This window comes from Wolffia australiana, chromosome 10 (genome assembly GCF_029677425.1).
Source record: "Wolffia australiana isolate 7733 chromosome 10, ASM2967742v1".
Classification (NCBI taxonomy): domain Eukaryota; kingdom Viridiplantae; phylum Streptophyta; class Magnoliopsida; order Alismatales; family Araceae; genus Wolffia; species Wolffia australiana.
In genome coordinates, this window is record NC_135844.1 from 5,409,141 (window position 1) to 5,431,803 (window position 22,663).

Below are 22,663 nucleotides of genomic sequence, written 5' to 3' on the forward strand. Positions count from 1 at the left end.
CCATGCCTAATCCCCTCTACAATTCCATTATCCACCAAACCCATTTAACATATAGTTCTACATCCATATATCTATCTCTACTATATAACTCTATCCTCCATCTCTATCTCTCTTACACTTATCTCTATACCCTCCATTCACTCATATTTCATACGAGTAATCATACATTCTTATCTCACATCTATTCCTTCAGTGTTCATTATTAATAAAGATCCATGATTGTGTTATCACATCATCCATGCCTAATCCCCACCATAATTCCATCATCCATCCATTACATAGTGCCATAATCCACCAAATCCATTTTAAATATAGTTCTACATCCATACATCCATTATAAATATAGTTCTATGATTCATCTCTCTCTTACATTTATCTCTCTACCCTCCATGTCATCATATTTCATATGAATATTCATACTCGTATCTCACATCCACTCATTCATTGTTCGTTATAAATAAAGATCCATGATTGTATTTATATTTAAAATTTAAATCAAATGTGTAGTTCTACATCCATACATATATTTTAAATATAGTTCTATCATTCATCTCTCTCTCTCTCTCTCTTACATTTATCTCTCTATCTTCCATGACATCATATTTCATATGAATATTCATACTTGTATCTCATATCCACTCATTCATTGTTCATTATAATTAAAGATCCATGATTGTATTTATATTTAAATTTTAAATCAAATGTGTGCGCTTCAGTATTTAACGAGCAGAGCTGGGGTTTTAAAATCCTTCAACCCTAACTGACAACTTCGTCTCTCCTTCTCCTCCAAATCCATGGCGATGGCGGGAATTTGAGCTTCTCTCTACGCAGGAATGGCCGTTCGACGTTCTTCCTCGTAAGCATGCTCGCCTGCTGCAAGAGATGCCGACGCTGGTGAAGAACAGTAGTTCTTCCGCAGGTAATTTTGATCACGGAAGTGTTCGGTAGTGATGACGAGATGGAGTTCTAGGTAAATGCCTCTTGGCGTTTTTTTGTTATTTACCTTGATTAATATTGTTTTTTTCTCAATCTAGGAGGCTGCGTGGTTTTGTGGCGAGTAGAAGCGCGTTCGCATGGCTGTGCAGCTGCGTAGGATTTTTGGGATAGGTCATTTGCAGGGAAGTGCACTGTTTGGACCTTCTCGGTTGCCTCCAGGGATGGTAATTCAGTGATTTCGTTCGCGTTTGTGAATTTCTTTGAGTTTTCGTGATTTCTTTGATTTTCAGTGATAAACGAATGATTAAATATTGTAGAAGCTGAACACGAAGATTGAACAAAAATTTAAATTTTAGAATGTTACATGTTAAATGTTCTTGCTGTCTGCACGTGAACATATCTTTGCATGAACTCGAAATTTGTATAGCGTGGAATGTGAAGTGCTTTCAGTCGTATAATCCTGCTTAACTCTCTTGATTTTCGAATTTGGTTTCTCTCTCTCACATTTAGAGATTTTGGCAGTTGCATTGCAGGTCATTTCAGAGCTTGACACGGAGCAGATTAAGATTAGTGAAATCGATTCAGCAAAAGACTTCAAAAAATATGGGTAGCATTTTTGCTAGAATGGATGCTGGCTTTCTTTCCATTCATCCCAATCTGAGCATCAGATTCATGAATATCACGCGGATCAGTCAAGAACATGCGCCAGGCATGAACAGCTGTCGATTTTTTTCATCCAAGATCACAGCAAAGTCTCAAGCTAGGGTTAGCCCGAAGGTTGGTAGGCCCCACAGAGAGGTTCCCTTAATCCGGAGTTCTCTAGTGCAGTTGTTTCAAGAGCGCCAGAAGCAGTCGAAGAAGCTCTCATCTCGCCATGGCGTGGCCGCTACCACTAAGGCTGCCGAGACGACAGAGGTCGTGGTTGATGCTCCTGCTGTAAAGAAAAGGGCCACCAGGGCAAAAAAATCAATCTCAGAAAAAAGTGAAACTCAAAATTCGGAAGAGCCAGCAAGCCAGCTCAAGAAGAAAAAACAAAAGGAAACAAAGAGCAGTGATGAAGTTGGAAAGGTGAAGTCTACTGTTGAGAAAGTTAAGAAGGTAAGCCGTAAAAAATTGCAAAAAACTCCTGCAGAAGTGGATTCCGAGGTGAAGAAGACTGTGAAGAGGAAAACCAAAGAGAGCGGGGATTCTACTCCGAAGGGTGTCAGGGAAGTGAAGAATGGGGGAAATTTTCAGATGGGGAAGAGGGAGATGAAACCTCTCTACCCACCCACCGGTAAATCAGTCGTGGTTGTAGAATCTGCTACCAAGGCAAAGGTTATACAGAATTATATTGGAGATATGTTTGAAGTGATTCCTAGTTATGGGCATGTTAGGGACCTTGCCGGAAGGTCGGGATCTGTACGGCCTGATGATGACTTCAGTATGGTCTGGGAAGTTCCGTCGGCTGCATGGACCCACCTGAAGAGTATTAAGGTCGCACTTGACGGGTATGGTGGAAATTACTATTTTTTTTTTCCTTTTTAGAGATTTTTTGTTAATTTTTTTTTGAAGAGATATAGCAGAGTTCACACAAAATCAGTAATCCTCCCGTTGTGATGTATAGATATGAATGCTTAGTATACAAATGGCCTACATGACTTCCCCGTGCCCTGGCAATGGGCAATGGGCCATTAAGTACATAAATATGAACGTTTTTGCTAGCTTATTGCAATTACATTAGTTTTGCCACTATCATAACTACGAATCCCATGGCATCCACTAATTTTATCTTGTTGTATTGAAATGACATTCTTTTAATGTTATATATGATCAGAGGATCTCGACAGACAATATATAACTTCGAAATCTAATTGAAAAAATTGAAGCCTTTAAATGATCAGTTTTACCTTTTAAGGCAGAACATTTTGTCGTCTTATCCTAGGAGAAGCCTGTAAAGGATTTTCATGAGACGCCAGTTGCTCTAATGCCCATATGGTACTGCATTATACTTGTGGGTTTGCCTATCTGATCTTAGATATGTGTCATGAAAATCTCTTTATATTTATTTATGACATTTCTTGCTAGCTTTTATTTCACGATTAAAACTAAAAGTGGCATTCTATCAACTTGTATTCTCCTGTTTAAAGCAAGAATCTCCCTCCCTTCCCTCACCCAAATTAATGCTTCTTTACTTTCATACATGGTCAGATGAACTCAACTGGGCGTTAGATAAATTCGACATCTCATTGAAGAAATCAAAAGCTTTGTAACGGCTAGTTTGACATTTTTATGGGAAAATTGTCATCGTCTCCCCTTTTTATGCCTTCATGACCACGGGGGCACTGTCTTATACTCATTTCACGGCTTTGTTTTTTTTTGTAACCGCTCCTCATAATCTTTGAATCTTAAATATTTTCCAGAGTGGATAACTTAATACTTGCATCTGATCCTGATCGCGAAGGAGAAGCTATAGCGTGGCATATTATTGAGATGCTAGCACAGCAGGATGCCCTGGGTGAAAACATAAATGTCTCACGTGTGGTTTTTCATGAAATAACGGAGACATCCATCAAGAACGCCTTGAAGTCTCCCAGGGACATTGATGCAAACCTGGTAAATGCTTATCTTGCTCGGCGTGCCCTTGATTATTTGATTGGATTTAGCATATCTCCTCTACTATGGAGGAAGCTGCCCGGGTGTCAGTCAGCTGGGCGTGTTCAATCAGCCGCATTAGCTCTAATTTGTGACAGGGAAATGGAAATCGATCAGTTTAAACCCCAAGAATATTGGAGCGTGGAAGTTGAATTTGGAACCAGTGGTTCATCAATTTTTTCGCAGTTAACTCACTTTGATGCCAAAAGGCTGGACCAGTTGTCCATATCCTCAAATAATGAGGCGGATGCAATCAAGGAGGCAATACATTCATCCAAATTTACTGTTGTGGCATCGAAGACAAGCAAAATCCAGAAAAACCCTCCGATGCCATACATCACATCATCTCTTCAACAAGACGCTGCTAACAAATTACAATTTCCTGCTGCATATACTATGAAGGTAAATTGTTATCACATTTTCTTGAAATGCTTGTTGGAAATTTTCTTTTATTTTTTCACCACATGTACTTCACTCCCAATTCTTAAATCTAAGAGTTCTTACCAAAAAAAGAATAAGTGTTTAAAACTGGAAGAGGTAGGCTATATGTTTTTTGTAACATACGTCTGTAAAGGAGTCAGTCTTCTCCATTTTACACTGCCTGCCATTATGGACGACATTGGATGTCCGTTTCCGAACATTTACATGCTCTTGGAAGACCTGAGCTCCTTGTTCAGCCAACTTGCATATTAGCTTTGAGGGTAATTAATTTGCGTATCATACTCCTTATCAAACCCCATACGGAAAGGAGATAGAGTGCAGAAGTGAGAGAAAGAGAAGTAGAGAGAGGAGAGTTGACTGGCATTGGACTCTGATAGACTCCAACCAAGAATCGGAGGAAACCAGAAGGAAATGAAGGAAACAATCGAAAAATAAGCATTAAGTACTTGAAGATGTCCACAAGAAACAAATTGATCAACAATCTCGCCACTCTGGGAACATCCCTCTCCAGAGGGGTCCTTCTCCAAACTACGTTTTCCCTGCTTTAACTTCAGTTCCTGCCCTCATATATATGGCTGGAGGTGCTATGTTGCTTCAGTAGTGAAGCGACATGGGTGGTTTCATAACAAAATCCTGCCACCCTGGGAGTTAGACATTCAGTGGAGTGAACAAAACCAAGTTCTATCAATCAGAGGGTTTGCGTATTTAAGGGTATGCATATTTCGAAATAGAAATTGCATTAACATCCGTACCTATAACACTTCTCAAAAGTTGACATTTCCCAGGAAAGGTGCCGCCGCAGCATTCATAACTTGCAGTTCTTATATGTGGCCTCATCATCGTGAGCTGTTGCAAGCTAAATAACAGTTGAGGCGAGAAGAAAGAACTTGATGCCAAGGCAGATTCTTGTATTCGATAGGAACTTCTTTCTTTATTAAAGACCTTGCAATAATAGCTGGTGCAATTTCATATAGTTTTTTTTATGTACAAATGAAAAATGTTGCCATCTTTTCATGAAAAATCCACAAAGTTCGTACAAAATTGTAGTCCTTGCCCAGAAGCGGAACTGATTGAACCATTTAAGATGTCATGCTCTCAGCATCAGGATCTTGTAGTTTTGTCATTTTATCCCAAAAAACAAATTATGGTTGAGTTGACAGTGTTTCCAGTTATAGTGTTCGCTGATTTTATCAAGTTTATTTCTCCACCATAATTCCACGGATCCTGTGCGGGTAATATCCTAATTCTCTACTTAAATGGACTTGCAAAGCCAAATTATTCAATCCCCATTTCATCCAACTCGTCTATTTTTTTTTAATAATTCGTAACAATCTTCAGGTTCCTTGAGGCTAATTTATTTTCTTCCAACTCTAGAAAAAATAATTCTGCTGAGGCGTTAGGTCACTGAAAATGCCGGAATGACTGATATGACGATCTTTGTTTCTTATACTTCTTAATCTTGACATTTTAATGAATACAGTTATCTTTCTTACGTTCAATTCCATGGGAAAGTATGATAACTTTGATTTTATTCTATTATTATACATGAGCATTGTCGCCCTACAGACATTTTATATAGGTTTGTTCGCCAAAAAAGTACTCCTTTATTTCTGATAAATATATGTCATGCCTCTAGATTCTTCAAATGCCGCTGGGTCAGATGTGGTTTAGGTTCTTCAAATATAATCAATTTTACAACGGCCTTATTATCTGATGCAGCTTGCTCAAAAGCTATATGAAGGGGTCAAACTTTCAGATTCTGAGGCGACAGGCCTGATTACATACATGCGAACTGATGGCCTTCATGTAAGCGGCCTTTTGGCCCATAGTGGACTCTTCACGTTATATCCTGGATAATGTATTTTGTAGAACTTTGTTCATCTTTCCTTGGAAATATATTCTCATCTTTGCTTGGTGTTACTTTACGTAAGGCATCATTTTACTATTGGTATCGTTTATGTTAAATATCTTTGACTTCCCGTTATGTTTCTTTTAACAAGTAATTCCTTTAATATGATTTGATCATGTTTTGTAATATTATTGATACACCCTTAAATAGATGCAATTTAGGAGTAACAAAATCGAACTGTGCTCTGAATATCTCTCCCGATCACTATGGTCTCTGGCAGCTCCTTGTTTCTCGTCAAGGGGTTGAAACAGACAAAAGCCATGACTCAGTACTCTGTCTGGACCCACATCAAATACTGGCCACATTAAAATGGGTCTGGAGTCCACTTTTTAATTGATTTATTTGCCACGCGGAAAATAAATCACTTAATGATTTGGTGTTGCGTTCGCCTAATTAAGGGGATATTCCGCACGTGCAAATATTCCATTAAAGCCTATCAAAAGAAGAAAATAAATAGTATCTTCACAGCACAGCGTGCCCCTGCCCCCCAAGCATTCCTGATCGCTCTCGTGATGCTGACGGTGCTCCTCTCTCTGGGTCTGCCTGGTGGACTAGGACTGCTGGCAGTCTAGTGGTAGGGTGATATGACCCCAATGTATCTAGGTATCTTAAGTCATTCAGCCCAATAGGGGCAGTTAGGTCATTTGGATTTTATGTAATTCCTTTAAATAGGACAGCCTCCCTTGAGGAGGGTAGCCAAGAAGTATCACAAACATATGTCTGGCTCCCCGGCGATGTCCATCCCGCCGCTATCTTCCCTCCAGCGATGCCCACTCTGTCGGACCATATCTTAGGCGACGTCCACTCTGCTTGCCTTTCATCATGCGGAAGTCCATCCTGGCGTCTTCTCCTTCCCTTTCCGACTTCTCCCTGATAAGACGTGCGGGTTGGTATCAAAAGGTGAAGATAATGGACTTCAAAAATGGCGGCTCATTCGGGACTGCAGGCAAGGTTTAGTGGAGGAAGATGGCAGCCAAGGTGGGCAGAGTGAATTGTGGGACTTGGTCAGGACATAGGTTGTGGATACATAGGAAGAGTTTCAGAGAACAACAATGGACTGGAATAGAAAGTCGCTGTCTAATTCCTCTTAATAGAAAGTCTCCGGTACGAAACAATCAATTACACTTATTCCTCTTACTGAAGTACTAAGGACCGGTATTTTCGGCCTGTCTTGCTTTCTTATTCTATTTACTTCATCAACACAAATGTCTTGGCCAAAAGGTTAAGGGGTCTGGTTGGAAATCAATTACACTTATTCCTCTTACTGAAGTACTAAGCACCGGTATTTTCGGCCTGTCTTGCTGTCTTATTCTATTTACTTCATCAACACAAATGTCTTGGCCAAAAGGTTAAGGGGTTTTGTTGGAGATCTAACCGACTTTGTGAAGGCATGGAAAGTCTACTAGATCTCAGCAAGCAGTCAGCCTTCATTCCCACTAAGCTGCTGGTGGACGGCACAGTAGTTGCAGGCAAAATCCTAGTGGGATGGAAGAGAATAGGGACTAGAGGTTTCATGTGAAACGTCGATTTTGCAAAGGCATAGTATTCCCTTGACTGGGATTTTTGTGGTCTTCTATAAGGAAGAGAGACTTTCCCCTTGAATGAGTGGCATGAGTGTGGCGATGTGTTATGTCTCGTTCTTTTTCGGTCTTGATGAATGACCCCCCAGAGCGAGGGATGGATTCATCCGCGACAAGGTGTTAGTCGGATCTCCCTCTCCTCGTTTGCCGTCAGCTGTCTTGCAAGGGTTGGTGATGCAGGATGACTAGGATTGACGCGGGTAGGATAGGCTAACTCAAGTAGGGTTGGATAAAACAGTCCACAAATCAACACTTCGAACATTTAAATCCGGTGAAAATGTTGATGGTGCAGCCCCTTTCCTCGGTCGAGGGCGGGAGGACTGTCTTACAACCACCACGGTGAAAACAAAGCTTCAAATCCAATATCTCGAACAGTCACGAGAAGATCCAAACCTATTCAACTAAGTCCGACGGTGGTGGAAAAACACACGAGAAACACTGGATAGGTAATACCGACACCAAAGAGAGAAGAATGGACCTTTGGCACAAGAGAAGTGTGAAGAGGCCATGCAGAAACCTGTTGACGTGTCGTTGGCGGGAGTGAATGACGTGCGCTTCAACAGGGTGTCGGTAAACGAGGCGCGCTGATGCAGGAAGAAGGGTCTAAGGTATGTTGATGCGGAATGGGGCACTGGTAGCGGCTGCACGCAGCAACCCGTGCAGGCGGTGGTTGCATGCACTGGCGTAGCAGACGGTGGCTCCGTGCAGCGGCCGCGTGGGCGGGGGCTGCACGCCGGGCTGTGAGGGTGGGCGGCTGTCGGGGTGTAGCCAATCCTCCTCTCAGCTAGCCCATTCTGTTTAGGGTGTATGGACACATGAAGATTCTTGAAGAATTCCTCTCTGAGTTCAGTGAATATTCACATTTGTGTAACAATACTCCCTTACATTGTCTGATCTGAAAAACTTTATTCTCACGCCAAACTGGTTATGAATCATGTCACAGAATTGCATAACTATCGGTGAGGCCTTCGCTCTAGACTTCAACATATATCCTCTTAACACACGCATAGTCATCAATAAACGACAAACCACCTGTTTCCAGATAAACTAGGCACTGGGCAGCTCCCCATACATAACTGTGGATGCAATAAAAAAGAATCAAACTCCTATCACTCGAACTCTTAACATTGTTCATGCTTGGCCTATTGACAGGGCTCACAATTAAGAGCACTAACATCTACCCCATAACAGAAGGGTGGGAAAAAATGGCGTAATATTGAAAGCAGGGAGACCCATCCCCCTAGGCAGCAAATGGATCTGGTCCACAGTTCAGGTGGGCTCCTCTGAGGGGAGACATGAAATGGTGTCCTCATCCAGGAGCAGTCCACCCTCTCTTTTAACTGACGAAGTCTCCTCCCCATACACTTTGTCACAAAGAGAACAAACACCATGGTCAAGGATAAGTTGTTTAGCAGTGTCACGCTGCAATCCTCTGCAGAGATATCAAATTTACCTTAAGTCCTGGCACATGAAGAATCCCTTTGCGAACACACAGCTGACATACTCTAACATCACCGATGCTGGCCACAGCCAATACACCTCACCTTGCAGTGAGTACTGTGCAACGCTCTCATCCACCTGATCTTGGATATAGTCTCAACGAATATCCCCAAATCAGGCAAAAAATTGTGTCTCTTTCAGCTGAGATGTAGTCACACAAACTTCCTTTTGATTCTTATTCATCGGCTTCCAGCTATTGTCCTTGTTGTGATGTTTTTTCCTGCAACATACACAATACAATTCATTCTAATGGTCCTCAGACCATTGGGATAACTCCATGCTGGTGCCCTGAAGACCTGAGCCTAAAGACCCTTGGTCCTTCCAGTAATTCTTGCAATGTGCCTCTAGTATGATCCTGTGAGGGCTTGGCGTCAGTTATTTTCATGGAGAATGTTGTGGCATTGCCCTTGGAGCCTCCGGAACAAGCTTTAACCTCTTGTCCTCCTATCCCAATAGCTTAATCCAGATCAGCTATTTTCTCTCTGTGGAGAATTCAACTGCTGATGCCTTGTCCTCAGGTTGAGACTCATGAAGGAATTAAACATCCTCAGCTTCAAGGCACATTGCCTCTTCTTGCAGTTAGGATTCTCCACCAACAAGTCATTATCCATTTTCCTGCCAATTAGATTCAGCTTGCATACAAATGCCTTATCGGTTAGTTCACCCTGTCTGGGCTGGACTGCCTGTACATTCAGTTCAGATATGCGCCAGTTATATTGCTACTCAGCGCAGCTTTTGGTAGTCTCCTTCCACATAGCTCTAATTGAGGTCGCTTGGAGGAAATCGTCCACCATCTTGGACTTTTAAAGGTTTGCTGCAATGATTACCCTCTTTCTGCTGGGTTAATTTAACTGTTAGTGTCTAATGTTTTGGTGGAAAAAAGGTTGTCCCAGTTTTGTTTAGTTTCTAGCACGGTATTCCTTATTACATTGAATTCATTTAAAAGAATTATTGTCTCGTCAGCAACTTCTAATAATATTTTGATAGTTTTTTTATATGACATTATACTTGCTTTCTGGCTGGATTTGGGTCCCACGTGCTTCCTGCTGAGACTTTAAACGCTTTGATAGTCATAAATATTCCTCTGGCCCACGTCTTTAACTCTTAACTTGGATACCTTCTTTAATTGATTTCATCCGCTTAATTTTCCTGCAGATTTCTGATGAAGCTGCCAAAGATATTAATTGTCTGGTGAAAGAAAGGTAAAAAATTGACCTTTCATCCTTCCTCAACTTGGTCAGATATGACTTGATGTGATTTAACTCTATTACTCTTTGATAAGCCTTTAATTTTATTTCATCTGTATTATGAGACGTAGTTTCTTTCAAAATAAAATTAGAAGATGTAATCTCATCAAAAGATTTGATACCCGTGGACTGGGATGTGGGGTCATCATTTTTTATGGCAGATCTGTTTGCTTCCGGTGTCAAATGACCGCTACTTCTGCTTTCATCTTAAATTCACGCTGTTCATTGGTGCTTGTTCAAACGAGCGATTTTGTGTCTTAGTCTTTGATATTCTGCATTAAACTAATCGGCTGAATTGTGGCTTCTGTTTTTTTATTCTAGTATTACTTTTGTTCAACATGTTTGAAAAAATGTAGGTATGGTGAAACATATGCAGCAAAGAGTACCCGCCGCTATTTTAAGAAGGTGAAGAATGCTCAAGAGGCCCATGAAGCCATCAGACCAACTAGTATACGGAGGCTACCGTGTAAGTATTGTTTGTCTATTCTGCTTTGCGTTACTTTCACAAATGTTAGCATGAGCTGTCAATTGGTTGCTGGACAACCTGCCTCTGTGACTGTTTATTTTGATGATCAAACATACGCATCAAAATCAAGCCCTCTCAATAAATAATGTGATGTTGTTCGAAAGCTAAGAATGGGACTGCGTTTCTCTTCCTTTTTGGTTGCTTTTGGAATTTTCGTTGAACCTTGTAATGCTTGACTAAATGTCTGATTTTCTTGAGATTTCACGGTAGATGTGGTGCTATCTTTGTGGAAAACCAATGAACAAACTCATATCGTGGCTGGTCATGTTCAGTTTATGAAATCGTGTTGTCTGTCACACAACGTTGTAATTTGTAAATGTGTTTCAATGCTGATATCCGAGGCAATAATTTTGGTGGCTTCTTATCTTACAAGTTTTGTCTGCACCATTTTCATAAATAACAGCGTCCCTGGTTGGAATAATTGACGAAGACTCCCTCAAGTTGTACACTCTCATATGGAGACGGACAATGGCTTGCCAAATGGAAGCATCTACAAACGAGCTGGTCTGTTTTCATCTTCCTCTTCCAATTCGCAGAACTCCCTGATTTTTATCTTCATTTTCTGTGTGACTTGCAACTAGATAATCTAAAAGAATCCACGAATGACTTCTGTTGAATATGTTGTTTCTGTTAGCTTTCCCTTTGTACCCCTGTTTTGCTTTCTCTCTCTCACACTCTCCATATATGTACTCCTGTTATTGAACCTAGAGATGTAATGAGAATTTTTCTAGTTCTTCTCTCAAACCCATCCTCCTCGTCTGGGTTTCTTCATGGTATCAGAGTGGGGCTCTACGACCTTGCTGATCGGGCTTTGTTGATTCAACGTCTCGATTTCTCAGCGTCTGCTCGTCAGCTCGTCGTCGATTTCTCAGCTCATTGTCGGCGACCATAAGCTCGACCTAGCTCCGTTTCTCAGCGTCTGATCGTCAGCTCGTCATCGATTTCTCAGCTTGTTGTCGGCGACCTTTGCCTCGCCAGATCAATTTCTCAGCTCGTCGTCATCGGTGACCTTTGCCTCGTCGCCGTTAGCTCGTCGTCGTCATCGACAGATCGATTTCTCAGCTCGTCGTTGGCGACCATAAGCTCGACCTAGCTCCCCCACGACCTAGCTCTGCCATGACCTAGCTCGACCTAGCTTCGTCGGCGGCCCGCCACGACCTAGCTCGACCTAGCTCCGTCGGCAGCCATTTCCATTGCTCGACCTAGCTCCGCCCAAAAAAAAAAAAAAAAAAAGGAAGAAAAATCTCTTGAGCTAGGTCTGTTTCTTCATCCCAAGATCTGTGATCTTCTGGGCTTAACATCTCTTGAAGTTGATCTGCTGTCGGGATTCCTCCATCTAAAATCGGAGTATCTTATCGATGTCACCTTATGGCATCTTCTGACTCTACTATCTCCGCTGCCACTATGCCACCAGGGCTGCCTCCTCACTCATCTGAGTTGACCCCTTGGCATTATTCCCTGCCACGTATGCCATCTGAATTCTGATTCACTGGGTTGAATCTTCTTCAATGGCGTCAATATGTCCAAATTACCTTGAAAGGGAAACTCACGAAGCACCTTGTGGAAGATCCACCGTCTCCCACTGCGTCTCACTATGAGCACTGGCTCGATGTTGAAGGTGTAGTTCACCGGTGGTTGCTGGACAGTATCAGTCCAACCTATGCTGCAGAATTCCTATCCTTCAACTCCGCCAAGGAGATCTGGGACGCCGCTCAAGAATCCCACTCGAAGCGGAACAGCTTGGCCATTATCTATGACCTTGTTACTCGCTCTACGAACCTGACCCAGGGTCCACGCTCTGTTCGGGCCTATCATTTGGACCACTATATGCCCCCGACCCTCATTGGGTTGACCATGGATATGTTCTCCAGCTTCGGGTCTTCAAATTCCTCATGGGACTGAATCCCGAATACGAGTCTTTGCGCGGCCAGTTACTCCATCGGGAGAAGGTTCCTACCTTGAAGGAAGCCCTGGTGGAGGTTCAGATGGAGGAAACTCGCCTCGGCATCTTCCATTCCGAACCAACCTCGGCAATGGCTGCTCAACAGCTCGGGAGCTCTCGACATACATCCGTCCCAGCGGTGCGCCGCCGCACATGTCCTCTCCTAAGGTGTCGTCACCGAACATGAACTCCCCGTTCCAGCAATCGGCATCTCCAGGCCATGCTTCTCCTGGTAACTCCTCTATTTTCTGCAATTATTGCAAAAAGAAAGGCCATACCAAGGAGACATGTTACAAGCTCCAACGGAAGAATGCCCATCAAAGCCACTTGGTGACTCATCTTCCACATTCCTCCGGGCAGCTTATGACTCTTCCTACGTCAATTCCCGAGATACCTCAACCACCTGCTCCACCAACTGCTGAAGCCACATCTTCAAAGGTCGCCCAGCTTCGTCATGATGAAATCGATCAACTTCGCCAGCTTCTTCAATCCAAGTTAATGGACTCTACTTCCCTCGTTCATCAAGGTACACCTTTTTCTCCCACTGTACAGTGGATCTTTGATTCTGGCGCCACCGCCCATGTCTCCTCTCTCTCAGTGTTTTCTTACCTACACTCCTTCTCTTCATCCTCATCACGTCCGTACGGCATCCGGGGCTCTCCTTCTTGTGGCCGGTGTGGGAAGTGTCCAATTGTCCTCCACCCTTAGCCTTAACCATGTTCTTCATGTTCCTCGTCTTACCCTAAATCTTTTATCCCTTTATCACCTTGTCCGAGATCTTGGTCAAGCCATCCTTTTTACTCCTAATTCCTGTGTTTATCGTGATAAGGTGTCGGGGCACACGATTACACTTGCTGAAGGGCACGGTGGCCTCTACATTCTCAATTGTCCTCCACCCGCCTCTCCTTCGGTCCCTACTCTCGGCGTAGCTCTCTCCACGGCGGCGTCGCATCCTCTTTGGCTTCTTCACCGTCGCTTGCGTCATCCTTCTTTTTCTACCTTGAAACTTATGTTTCCTCGTTTATTTCATGCACGTCCTGTGGACAGATTTCTTTGTGAACCATGTCGGTTAGCTAAACACACTCGCACCACATATCCTTCCTCAGATTCGTCTTCACGTTCGACGTCTCCTTTCTCTCTCATTCACAGTAATCTATGGGGGCCTGCTCCCGTTCCGAGTGTTTCGGGTGCTCGCTATTTGGTGATTTTTGTGGATGATTTTACTCGCGTTACATGGGCATATCTTCTCAAAAATAAATCCAACCTTTCCCAAACTCTCATCTCTTTCCATGCTTTAATCCAAACTCAATTTGCTACCTCCTTCCAACGCTTCCGCTCTGATAATGCCCGTGATTACGTTAATTCCACCCTCTCCAACTTCTTCACCTCCCATGGCATTGTCCATGAAACCTCTTGTCCATACACTCCTCAACAAAATGGACTCGCGGAACGAAAATTTCGACACATTTGACACCACTCGTTCCCTTCTTCTTCACATGAATATGCCTAAATGTTTCTGGGGCGAGGCCTCTCTCACTGCCGTCCATCTCATCAACCGTCTCCCCTCTCGTGTCCTCTCTCATGTTTTCCCTATTGATGCCCTCCATCACGCCTACCCTATGGTTTCCTTGAAAACTAACCTCCTTCCCCGGATCTTTGGGCGCGCTTGCTACGTTCCTAATCGTCATCCTACTCGGGACAAGCTTGACGCTAAGGTGCTCAAATGTGTCTTTGTGGGTTACTCCTCTCATCAAAAAGGGTATAAGTGCTACCATCCTTCTACTAATCACTTCATTGTCAGCAAAGATGTCACCTTTAACAAATCCACTCCTTTTTATCCTTCTTCTTCGTCTTCCTCTCCTTCCTCTTCTCCGTGTGCTGACTCCCTGGATTTCCTTGTACCCCTTCCATCTTTCTCCTTATCTCCACTCCCTGGACCATTTTCAACTCCTTCTCCTCCTTTGGTTCCTCCCTCTAAATTTGATGGCACCACATACCATCGCCGTCTATGTCCCCTCTTGCCTGTTCCTGCCCCGACACCTCCGTCATTATCCACTCCTGATCCGATCCCCCCTCCTTCGGGTGATGATCTTCCCATTGCCCTTCGCAAAGCCACTCGCCAATGCACCTCCACTCCTTTATACCCGTTAGCCAATTATCTTTCTTCCCCTCGCCTCTCTCCATCCTACTGTGCTCTTCTTACCCGTCTCGATTCCATCGCCATTCCGAAGACTGTGGCTCAAGCATTGGCCTCCCCTGACTGGCGACGTGCTATGGACGAGGAATTAGCTGCCTTGGATAAGAATCGGACATGGGATCGGGTGTCTTTACCGTCTGGCAAGCACCTCGTTGGCCGTCGATGGGTCTACACCGTCAAATATCAGTCCGATGGCACTCTTGAGAGGTACAAGGCAAGCCTTGTGGCTAAGGGCTATACTCAACAATTCGGTGTTGATTATCTGGAGACATTTGCTCCTGTGGCTAAGATGAACACGGTTCGTCTTCTTCTCCCCCTTGCGGCTCATCACAACTGGCCTCTTCAACAATTCGACGTCAAGAACGCCTTTCTTCATGGTGATCTCCATGAGGAAGTTTATATGGCCTTGCCTCCTGGTTATGTGGCTCCCCCTTCGACTGTTCCCTTGGTGTGCCGTCTCAAGAAGGCCCTTTATGGCTTAAAGCAATCTCCTCGGGCTTGGTTTGGTCGTTTTACGCACTCTATGACCTTATTTTGCTACTCTCAGTGCAATGGTGATCATGCACTTTTCTACCGTCATTCCACGTCCGGGGGAGTCACCATCCTTCTTGTGTACGTGGATGACATCATTATTACCGGAAGTGATTTGCAGGCTGCCGCTCAATTGGCGACTTATCTTGCTGGTGAGTTTGACATTAAACATCTTGGTGTACTCCGGTACTTTCTTGGCATTGAGATCCTCTTTGACTGGGATTTTCCTTTGCCAACGGAAATATATTACTAATCTTCTTCACGAACTTGGCAAGGCGGACTCCCAACCTCTTCCTACTCCCATCGAGGTGAACCATCGGCTCTCTCTGGGGGATCACGAGGAGGCAGTTGATCAAGGACGGTATCAACGCTTGGTCGGGAAGCTGCTTTATCTCACTCATACACATCCTGACATTACTTATGCTGTTGGCGTCTTAAGTCAATTTATGCATTCTCCGAAGGCCTCTCATATGCATGCTGTCAACCGTGTACTTCGTTATCTCAAAGGTGGCCTTCGGTTAGATGTCTATACTGATGCAGATTACGCTGGCTCTCATGTTGACCGCCGCTCCACCACGGGCTACTGCACCTTCCTTGGGGGGAATATTATCACATGGCGGAGCAAGAAACAACCTGTTGTCTCTCGCTCTAGTGCTGAAGCCGAGTTTCGTGCCTTGGCACAAGGCATTTGCGAGGCATTGTGGATCACCAATCTCCTCACAGAGTTGAAGTTGTCGTGTGATCAATCTACTCAATTGTTTTGTGATAACAAGTCGGCTATCAACATCGCCCATGATCCGGTACGACATGGTCGGACTAAACATGTTGAAGTGGATCGTCACTTCATCAAAGAGAAGCTTGAGTCCGGAAAATTTTGCAATATCATATGTTCCCTCTGCCCAGCAGAAAGCTGATATATTTACCAAAGGCTTGTCTGCTCCGCGTTTCCAAGAGTTGTGTGGCAAACTGGGGATGGATGATATCCACTCACCAGTTTGAGGGGGACTGTTGAATATGTTGTTTCTGTTAGCTTTCCCTTTGTACCCCTGTTTTGCTTTCTCTCTCTCACACTCTCCATATATGTACTCCTGTTATTGAACCTAGAGATGTAATGAGAATTTTTCTAGTTCTTCTCTCAAACCCATCCTCCTCGTCTGGGTTTCTTCAACTTCTAATTGTTAACTCGACAGTCTTATCCATGATGCTATGGCCGACATAATTCTTTATCTTTGTAAACATTGGGTTCTATTGTGCTTACGATACACTTTTCCTTTAGATGTGTGTGAAGAAAGAAGATAGTCCATGTTTTAAATGGTCTTTGAACTGGTTCTTCTCTAGGGCAAACATCTCTCTATATTTCTCTGGGCATGGCTGAATCAAGCCTACGCAAGGCCATCTTAACAATATTTCTGGTGCAGAAAAAATGATTGCCTTTGCTTCAGAGTCTTGCCCACAGACTAAGTAGGCAACTCCGCTCTGGATGGCATTTGATCACTGATACGATCCAGTAAGCCCACTAGGGGCATTTTTGTCTTCATACATCCCTTTTACGTTTCCTTTATGTAGCCCTCATTGTGGGAGGGCAGGATATGAATCATAAGTTGTTGGCTTCAAGTAGCCTCTCCTCTCCCTCGGCGACGCCCACTCCGTCGAGCTCTCCGGCGACACCCACTCCGCCGTTCCCACCCTGCCGTAGTCCATTCCGGCACGCCGACGACCATCCCAGCGCCTTCCCTCTCCCTCCTCCGTCTTCTCCCCTGCACGAACCGGCTGGTTCGTATCAATCACCCTTCAGGGCAGCCAAGTGATCTCCCAATTTAAATTTGAATTCGAGAAACTACCATTCGATGAGTCCAACCAAGAGCAACCTACAAAGACATCCCCAGTTTCATATCAGCAACCCCCAATTTTTATCGGTTGCGAATCTCCCACCAGGTGTATCCAGAATAATAAACTCTGGGCCCTCACTAACTCCCTGGTCGGTAACCTTCTGCCCACTGATAGGTTCTTGGAATGCTTCGGTCGTGATGATCAGATGTAAAAGAAATTCCAAAGGAATTCTCGATTAACGATGATGCAGTTATTTACTCCGCTGTCCAACAGAGTGGGAGAAAGATGGAGCAAGGGAAGAGACATTTGCTGATGACATTCTGAGGAGACTGTCACCCTACAAGTATGGAGGATAGGTGATGGAAGGTGCCAAGATGTCGAGAGGAAGATGCAGGCACAGAGAACTATCGGGACTCTTAGGGCAACGAGAGAAGAAAAAAGGCCAAAAAAGAGTACATCCATTTCTTTGTTTAGAGGTATATACACAAGTGCCGTTACAACGGGTAGTTTGGTATCACGTGTAGGTCACGTGATATGCTTTAACAGAAGGTAATAGAGAGGGAGAGTTAGAGGGGGGGCCAGAGAGGGGAAGCAAGTATAGGGAGAGCGTGAGTCTCACAATGTGGATCTTTTTCTTCCGAGATGTTTTCCCCGACCCTTTTTTATGGGGGTTAGGTGTCCTTGGCCTGATGGAAAGGACTTGAAACAGGATGGGACCAGCATTTCTCATACAAGCAGCCTGGTAGCGTATCATCCATTTCCTCATGTGACTTTGAACGTTATTGATGGTTTAGCAGTGGTATGCATTTGCTCCAAGACAATGGTGCAAGCACATAAAGTTGTGAGATGTTCCACTATGGACGAAGATAGACATTGGTCGGCCTTGTATCTCTCCAAGCAGTGTCGTGGATCAGGGGTAGGTCCATCCCATCAGTGGTTACGAAGACATGCAACCAGCAGATTTCTTTCTGTTCCTCACTACACCTGCCTTGGTCGTCCTCTGGTCTCTTTTTTATCTCCTTAGGTCACAATCAGTGTATAAGTATTTTTAATTCAGCTGTCCCGGACCAAATTTGTTGAGGCAATCATAGCATAAACCTCTTTCCTTTTCAGAAACTTAGCTTTCAGAGAGATATACGACCTTAAATCTTGCTCATAATTTTTTTTCCCGGGTTGTTGAAGATTGGTTGGTTCACAATCAAAATTATTGTGGATTCCTGAAAGAATCAAAATTATTGTGGCCCTTTGATTTCTCCCAAGATACGCTGCTTTACTCGTTTGGACATAGCTGCGCCCCATGCTTATCACTACAGATTCAGTCACTTCTGAGCATAGTAAGCTGCACTCATTACTGCCCTCAGCCCTGGAAATTTTTCTCTAGACTTTTTGGCTTGAAGCAGGCTTCGACTCCTTAAAACAATGTATATATCATTACGTTTTCTTGAAAAATAGGCAGATATGCAGATAGCCTTTGAATTTATCTCCTTTCTTCTTCACTGTCCCGTTTGTTTTATGTCCATTCGTTGCTGTATGACATTGTCTGATAATGACTCCTGAATCTTTGACCAAGTTGAACTTTAAAGTCATTCCATTCCATTCCTTAGTCCATATGTACCGTTGTACAGCGTGCATAACTGTCTCCATCCTCACTGCATCTGATATTTTGCACTTACAGAAGTATCTCTCCATCCTCCCAGCCATCCTTGCAACATCATTACCCTGGGAGATAGGAGCGTCAACTCTACTCATTGTGGTTGCCATTGTGACAGTCTCTTTGCCAGATTCCTCATTGTTCACTCTTGTACCACTGGTCAGCAGCACCTGTTGTGGACCAGAAAATTCTGTTTCTACATGTGAGCTTTCGGGTTTCCCGATCAAAGCAAACTGTGCATTGATATACTGCACCTATTGCTAAATTCAGCTTTCACATTTATCGTAGCACTTTCACATTTATTGTTCTGATAATTCTGTGTTCTTCGAACCATATATGTAAGACATAGGGAAACTGGAGTGGGGTGGAGGCTGGGAATCAGCAGGAGCCCACTGCCCTGGGAGCCAAGAAAATATTACTAGAAATGCTCATAGAATATCTGTGTTAAATAGACCAATAGGTGTCTAGACATTTGAAACAAAGTGATGGTACCTTTGTATTGAATGTGATAACAAGATGCAAGTAACATACAAGGGACATATCCATCATACAATGTCTGCCGATCTATTGCCATTTGTCCAACCACCCTCCTCTTGCTTCTTTGGTGCATTTGACAGCCCACGCTCCTCTGAGGATATCCAAGGTCAATCCACCTGTACTTCCCAGAAGATGCTGACTCCTTTGCCTGAATTGGATCCAAGAAGAGACATAACCACTCCTGCCCTTCGCCCACCTCTTTAAACAGTTCCCCATGGGCTTGTCCCTCATATTTGGCCCGGTCCAATATTGGTCCATTTACATACAGATTCCTCCCTTTAACCCCATAAGAAGATATTTCAAACGTATTTCCGTTATGCCCTTGCTCAAATCCAAGGGTAACCCTAGGTGTAATCTCTTCCTTAGATAACCAATGGGAGGTAAGATCTCATGATAAATCAACCTAAATGGGCCTTTGATACTCTAACAATAGTATCAATAAACTGTCTCTACTAGATTGATATCGAAATCGGAATGTAACAGAAACTTGACAATGTAGTTTGCAAAAGAACAAGGATAGTGTAGATCGTGACGGCTCCTCCCTCCTTGGTGAAGCTCCTTCTCGATCACGGGCGGCTTCTCCACTCAGCAAAGCTCCTCCCTCCAGATCAGTAGCGGGTGACTTCCCCCCACGCTCAGGCCTTCCCGATGAGTAACCGTCGAGTACAACTCCAAGAAAACAATAAAAGATGCCATACCTGGTCCGCCAGTTATTATTTATAGGAGAGAGGCACCTCCTCTCCTTTTCATTGTCAACTCGACTGGTCAACAGTCCGTTGAACAGATCTTTGTTTCCTCTTTCTTTGGTTCTTCCTTGAGTAGAATCTATCAGCCTTCTCATGCTGTAGTCTAACAATACGAGCTGTCAATAGATATATACATTTATGTTTTGCGAAGGGTTTTTCTTGTTTTCATTTGCTAACAATGGCCTGCAATTCGGATATTCTGGTGATTTTCTTCTATATGAGGTAAATTTTGACGGAAATTCATATACATCTTTCCTTGAAGGCACTGATATTTATCTGAAAACATCTTTTCATTCTATATATATACTAACCCCAAAGATTGGGAATGGCACTCTGATTTCTTGGAGTTTTACCGAATTTATCATTAGATTGTTTACCACGTGGCATCTTATATTTTTTACGCTGCGAATCATCCTCTTCCAGGTATTTCAGAATCTCAAATCTCTGTCGGTAATAATGGTCATATTATTTTCAGATTCAAGTTGACATCGGAAATGCTATTAGAGATACCTTGCTGCGGTCATCTGCCTCAAAAGTTGCATTTCTGGGGTACCAAGCTGTTTATCAGGTTTCTCATGTCCAAATCCTTAACAAATTATATGGTTCTGATGAAAAGTTATTTTTTTGAAAGATGATTGAAAGAGGCCTTATTTTTCTGATGAAAAGTTATATTTCTAGATTACTGCTCTTTGGCCTTGTTGTCATTCGATTATATTGGTTTGTAAATGTCTGGTTATCTTTAGGCCAGAAGACTTCTGCATTGCATTTCTCAACGATATAATCACCTTTCTTGTTGTGCTAAGTCAACTTTATACTCTTGAGCTTATCAGTGCAGATATTGAGCTCTCTCGGTGGATAGACATTCAATCATTATTTTTCTAGGAAGAAATTATTGGACTTAGATACTATAGCTGGTTTGAGAACCACATGAAATAGTTAGAATAGCCTTATGTAACAGGGAGAGAAGAAGTGAGAGCATCGACAAGTTAACCTATTGTACACAATTTTACGTAGAACATCAACTTTCGAAAGCGTTTCTTAAAAAAGTCAAATATCGAAAGCCATAGAGCTATCTTTGTGATCTTTATGGAAGTAAACGGGAAAAAGGTTATGAGGGAATGCATAAATCGGAGTTAGTTGAGCCTTAAATTACACCCTTCCATTGATTTTATAAGCAAAGGATAATGTTTATAACAATTGAGTTGTAATGAAGCGGGGCTAATAAAAGCACAAAAATGTTTTTTATTCTTTCGTACTGTTTAAAATTTTCATTTTTCCCTGGGGACCAATGTATCACACCTATATCATTGCAAGGTTTGTGTTATCAAATTGGTGTAGTTATTCGTGATTAAGTGTCAATAGGTCTCCTCAGGAAGTTATTAGCTTGAAAATTTTAAATTTATGTATGCCAAAGATAACCTTTATACTTTATTTTTAACGTGTTCTCTCTTTTATGCAATAGTGTGCTGGATAATTGAATAAAAGTGGTAGTAGATGATCTCTAAATGAAGTTCTCTGCTTACGAACGTCAATTAAACATGGTTAAATCATGTTTTATATTATCATGAACTCATTTCCTTCTTGCCGCTTTGAATGATGTCTCATTATCGTGGCTGATGGATATTTCCTGTAGCTTAAGTATACGGCTTGTATTTTTACGCAATTTTCGTCAACCCATGGACAGGTTGCTGCTTTAGTCTAATGCATCTGTATACACTTTACCGCTTTTGAGTCTGATTCGCCAGTCTATTGTTTGAGTTATTGAGAAATTTGTTCCCTTTTTTGGGAAAATATAGTCCTTTTCAAGCGTTCTGCTTTTTACTTGCTTGTTGAATTGGTGTCGGCCATTGAATTTATCATGATGATTTTAGGACAGTGAATTGGGTTTCAATGGAGGTGACGGAAATCAGGACCCTGAGCGTGAAGAAAGTTGTAAGGGTCTTGCAGCGCTCAAGGTAATTATTTTTTCCATTTGTTTTGGTCTTCTTGGTAGACCATGCTCGCCAACAAAATCATTATTAGGTCGTTTTCTTCATATTCCTTAGATTATATGCATTGTCACAGTGATTGGAAAATATCATTGACGCGGTGGGTGGAAAGTTCTTATGCTGATGACAGGCTTTGACTTGTTAAAACTGATTTCAGGTGGATGATCCAGTTGAGATATTGAAGGTGGAACTTCAAGAACACCATACCAAACCTCCTGCACGGTACTCTGAAGGTTCACTGGTAAGTACGTTAGTGCCTGTTTGGGATTTTTTTTTTTTTGATACCGAGTATGTCTATTTTCCATTTGAAGGTCAAAAAGCTGGAAGAACTTGGTATTGGAAGGCCTTCCACATATGCCCCGATCATAAAAGTATTGCAGGTAGACACTTCTTTTTTGAGTTTTCATATGACAAACGTATAAAAATCGTTGCTCAAGGATGTAAGGCTGCATAAATACCTAACATAAA

At 42.9% G+C, this 22,663-nt stretch overlaps 1 protein-coding gene across 2 annotated transcripts in view; it reads left to right on the forward strand.

The window, feature by feature from the left end:
• The first annotated feature begins 735 nt into the window (after nt 1-735).
• Nucleotides 736-22,663, forward strand: part of LOC144708365 (DNA topoisomerase, type IA, core) — a 29,412-nt gene continuing 7,484 nt past the window's right edge. Inside the window, exons 1-12 of one of the 2 annotated variants that reach the window (XM_078581628.1) lie at nt 736-970; nt 1,035-1,160; nt 1,459-2,426; nt 3,339-3,972; nt 5,731-5,817; nt 10,156-10,202; nt 10,604-10,713; nt 11,177-11,277; nt 20,683-20,775; nt 22,079-22,162; nt 22,353-22,436; nt 22,507-22,575. In XM_078581628.1, the coding sequence (XP_078437754.1) occupies nt 1,074-1,160; nt 1,459-2,426; nt 3,339-3,972; nt 5,731-5,817; nt 10,156-10,202; nt 10,604-10,713; nt 11,177-11,277; nt 20,683-20,775; nt 22,079-22,162; nt 22,353-22,436; nt 22,507-22,575 (2,364 nt within the window). In that variant the 5' untranslated portion in view covers nt 736-970; nt 1,035-1,073. The remainder of the gene's footprint in view (nt 971-1,034; nt 1,161-1,458; nt 2,427-3,338; nt 3,973-5,730; nt 5,818-10,155; nt 10,203-10,603; nt 10,714-11,176; nt 11,278-20,682; nt 20,776-22,078; nt 22,163-22,352; nt 22,437-22,506; nt 22,576-22,663) is intronic. The other variant, XM_078581627.1, reaches the window with a different exon arrangement.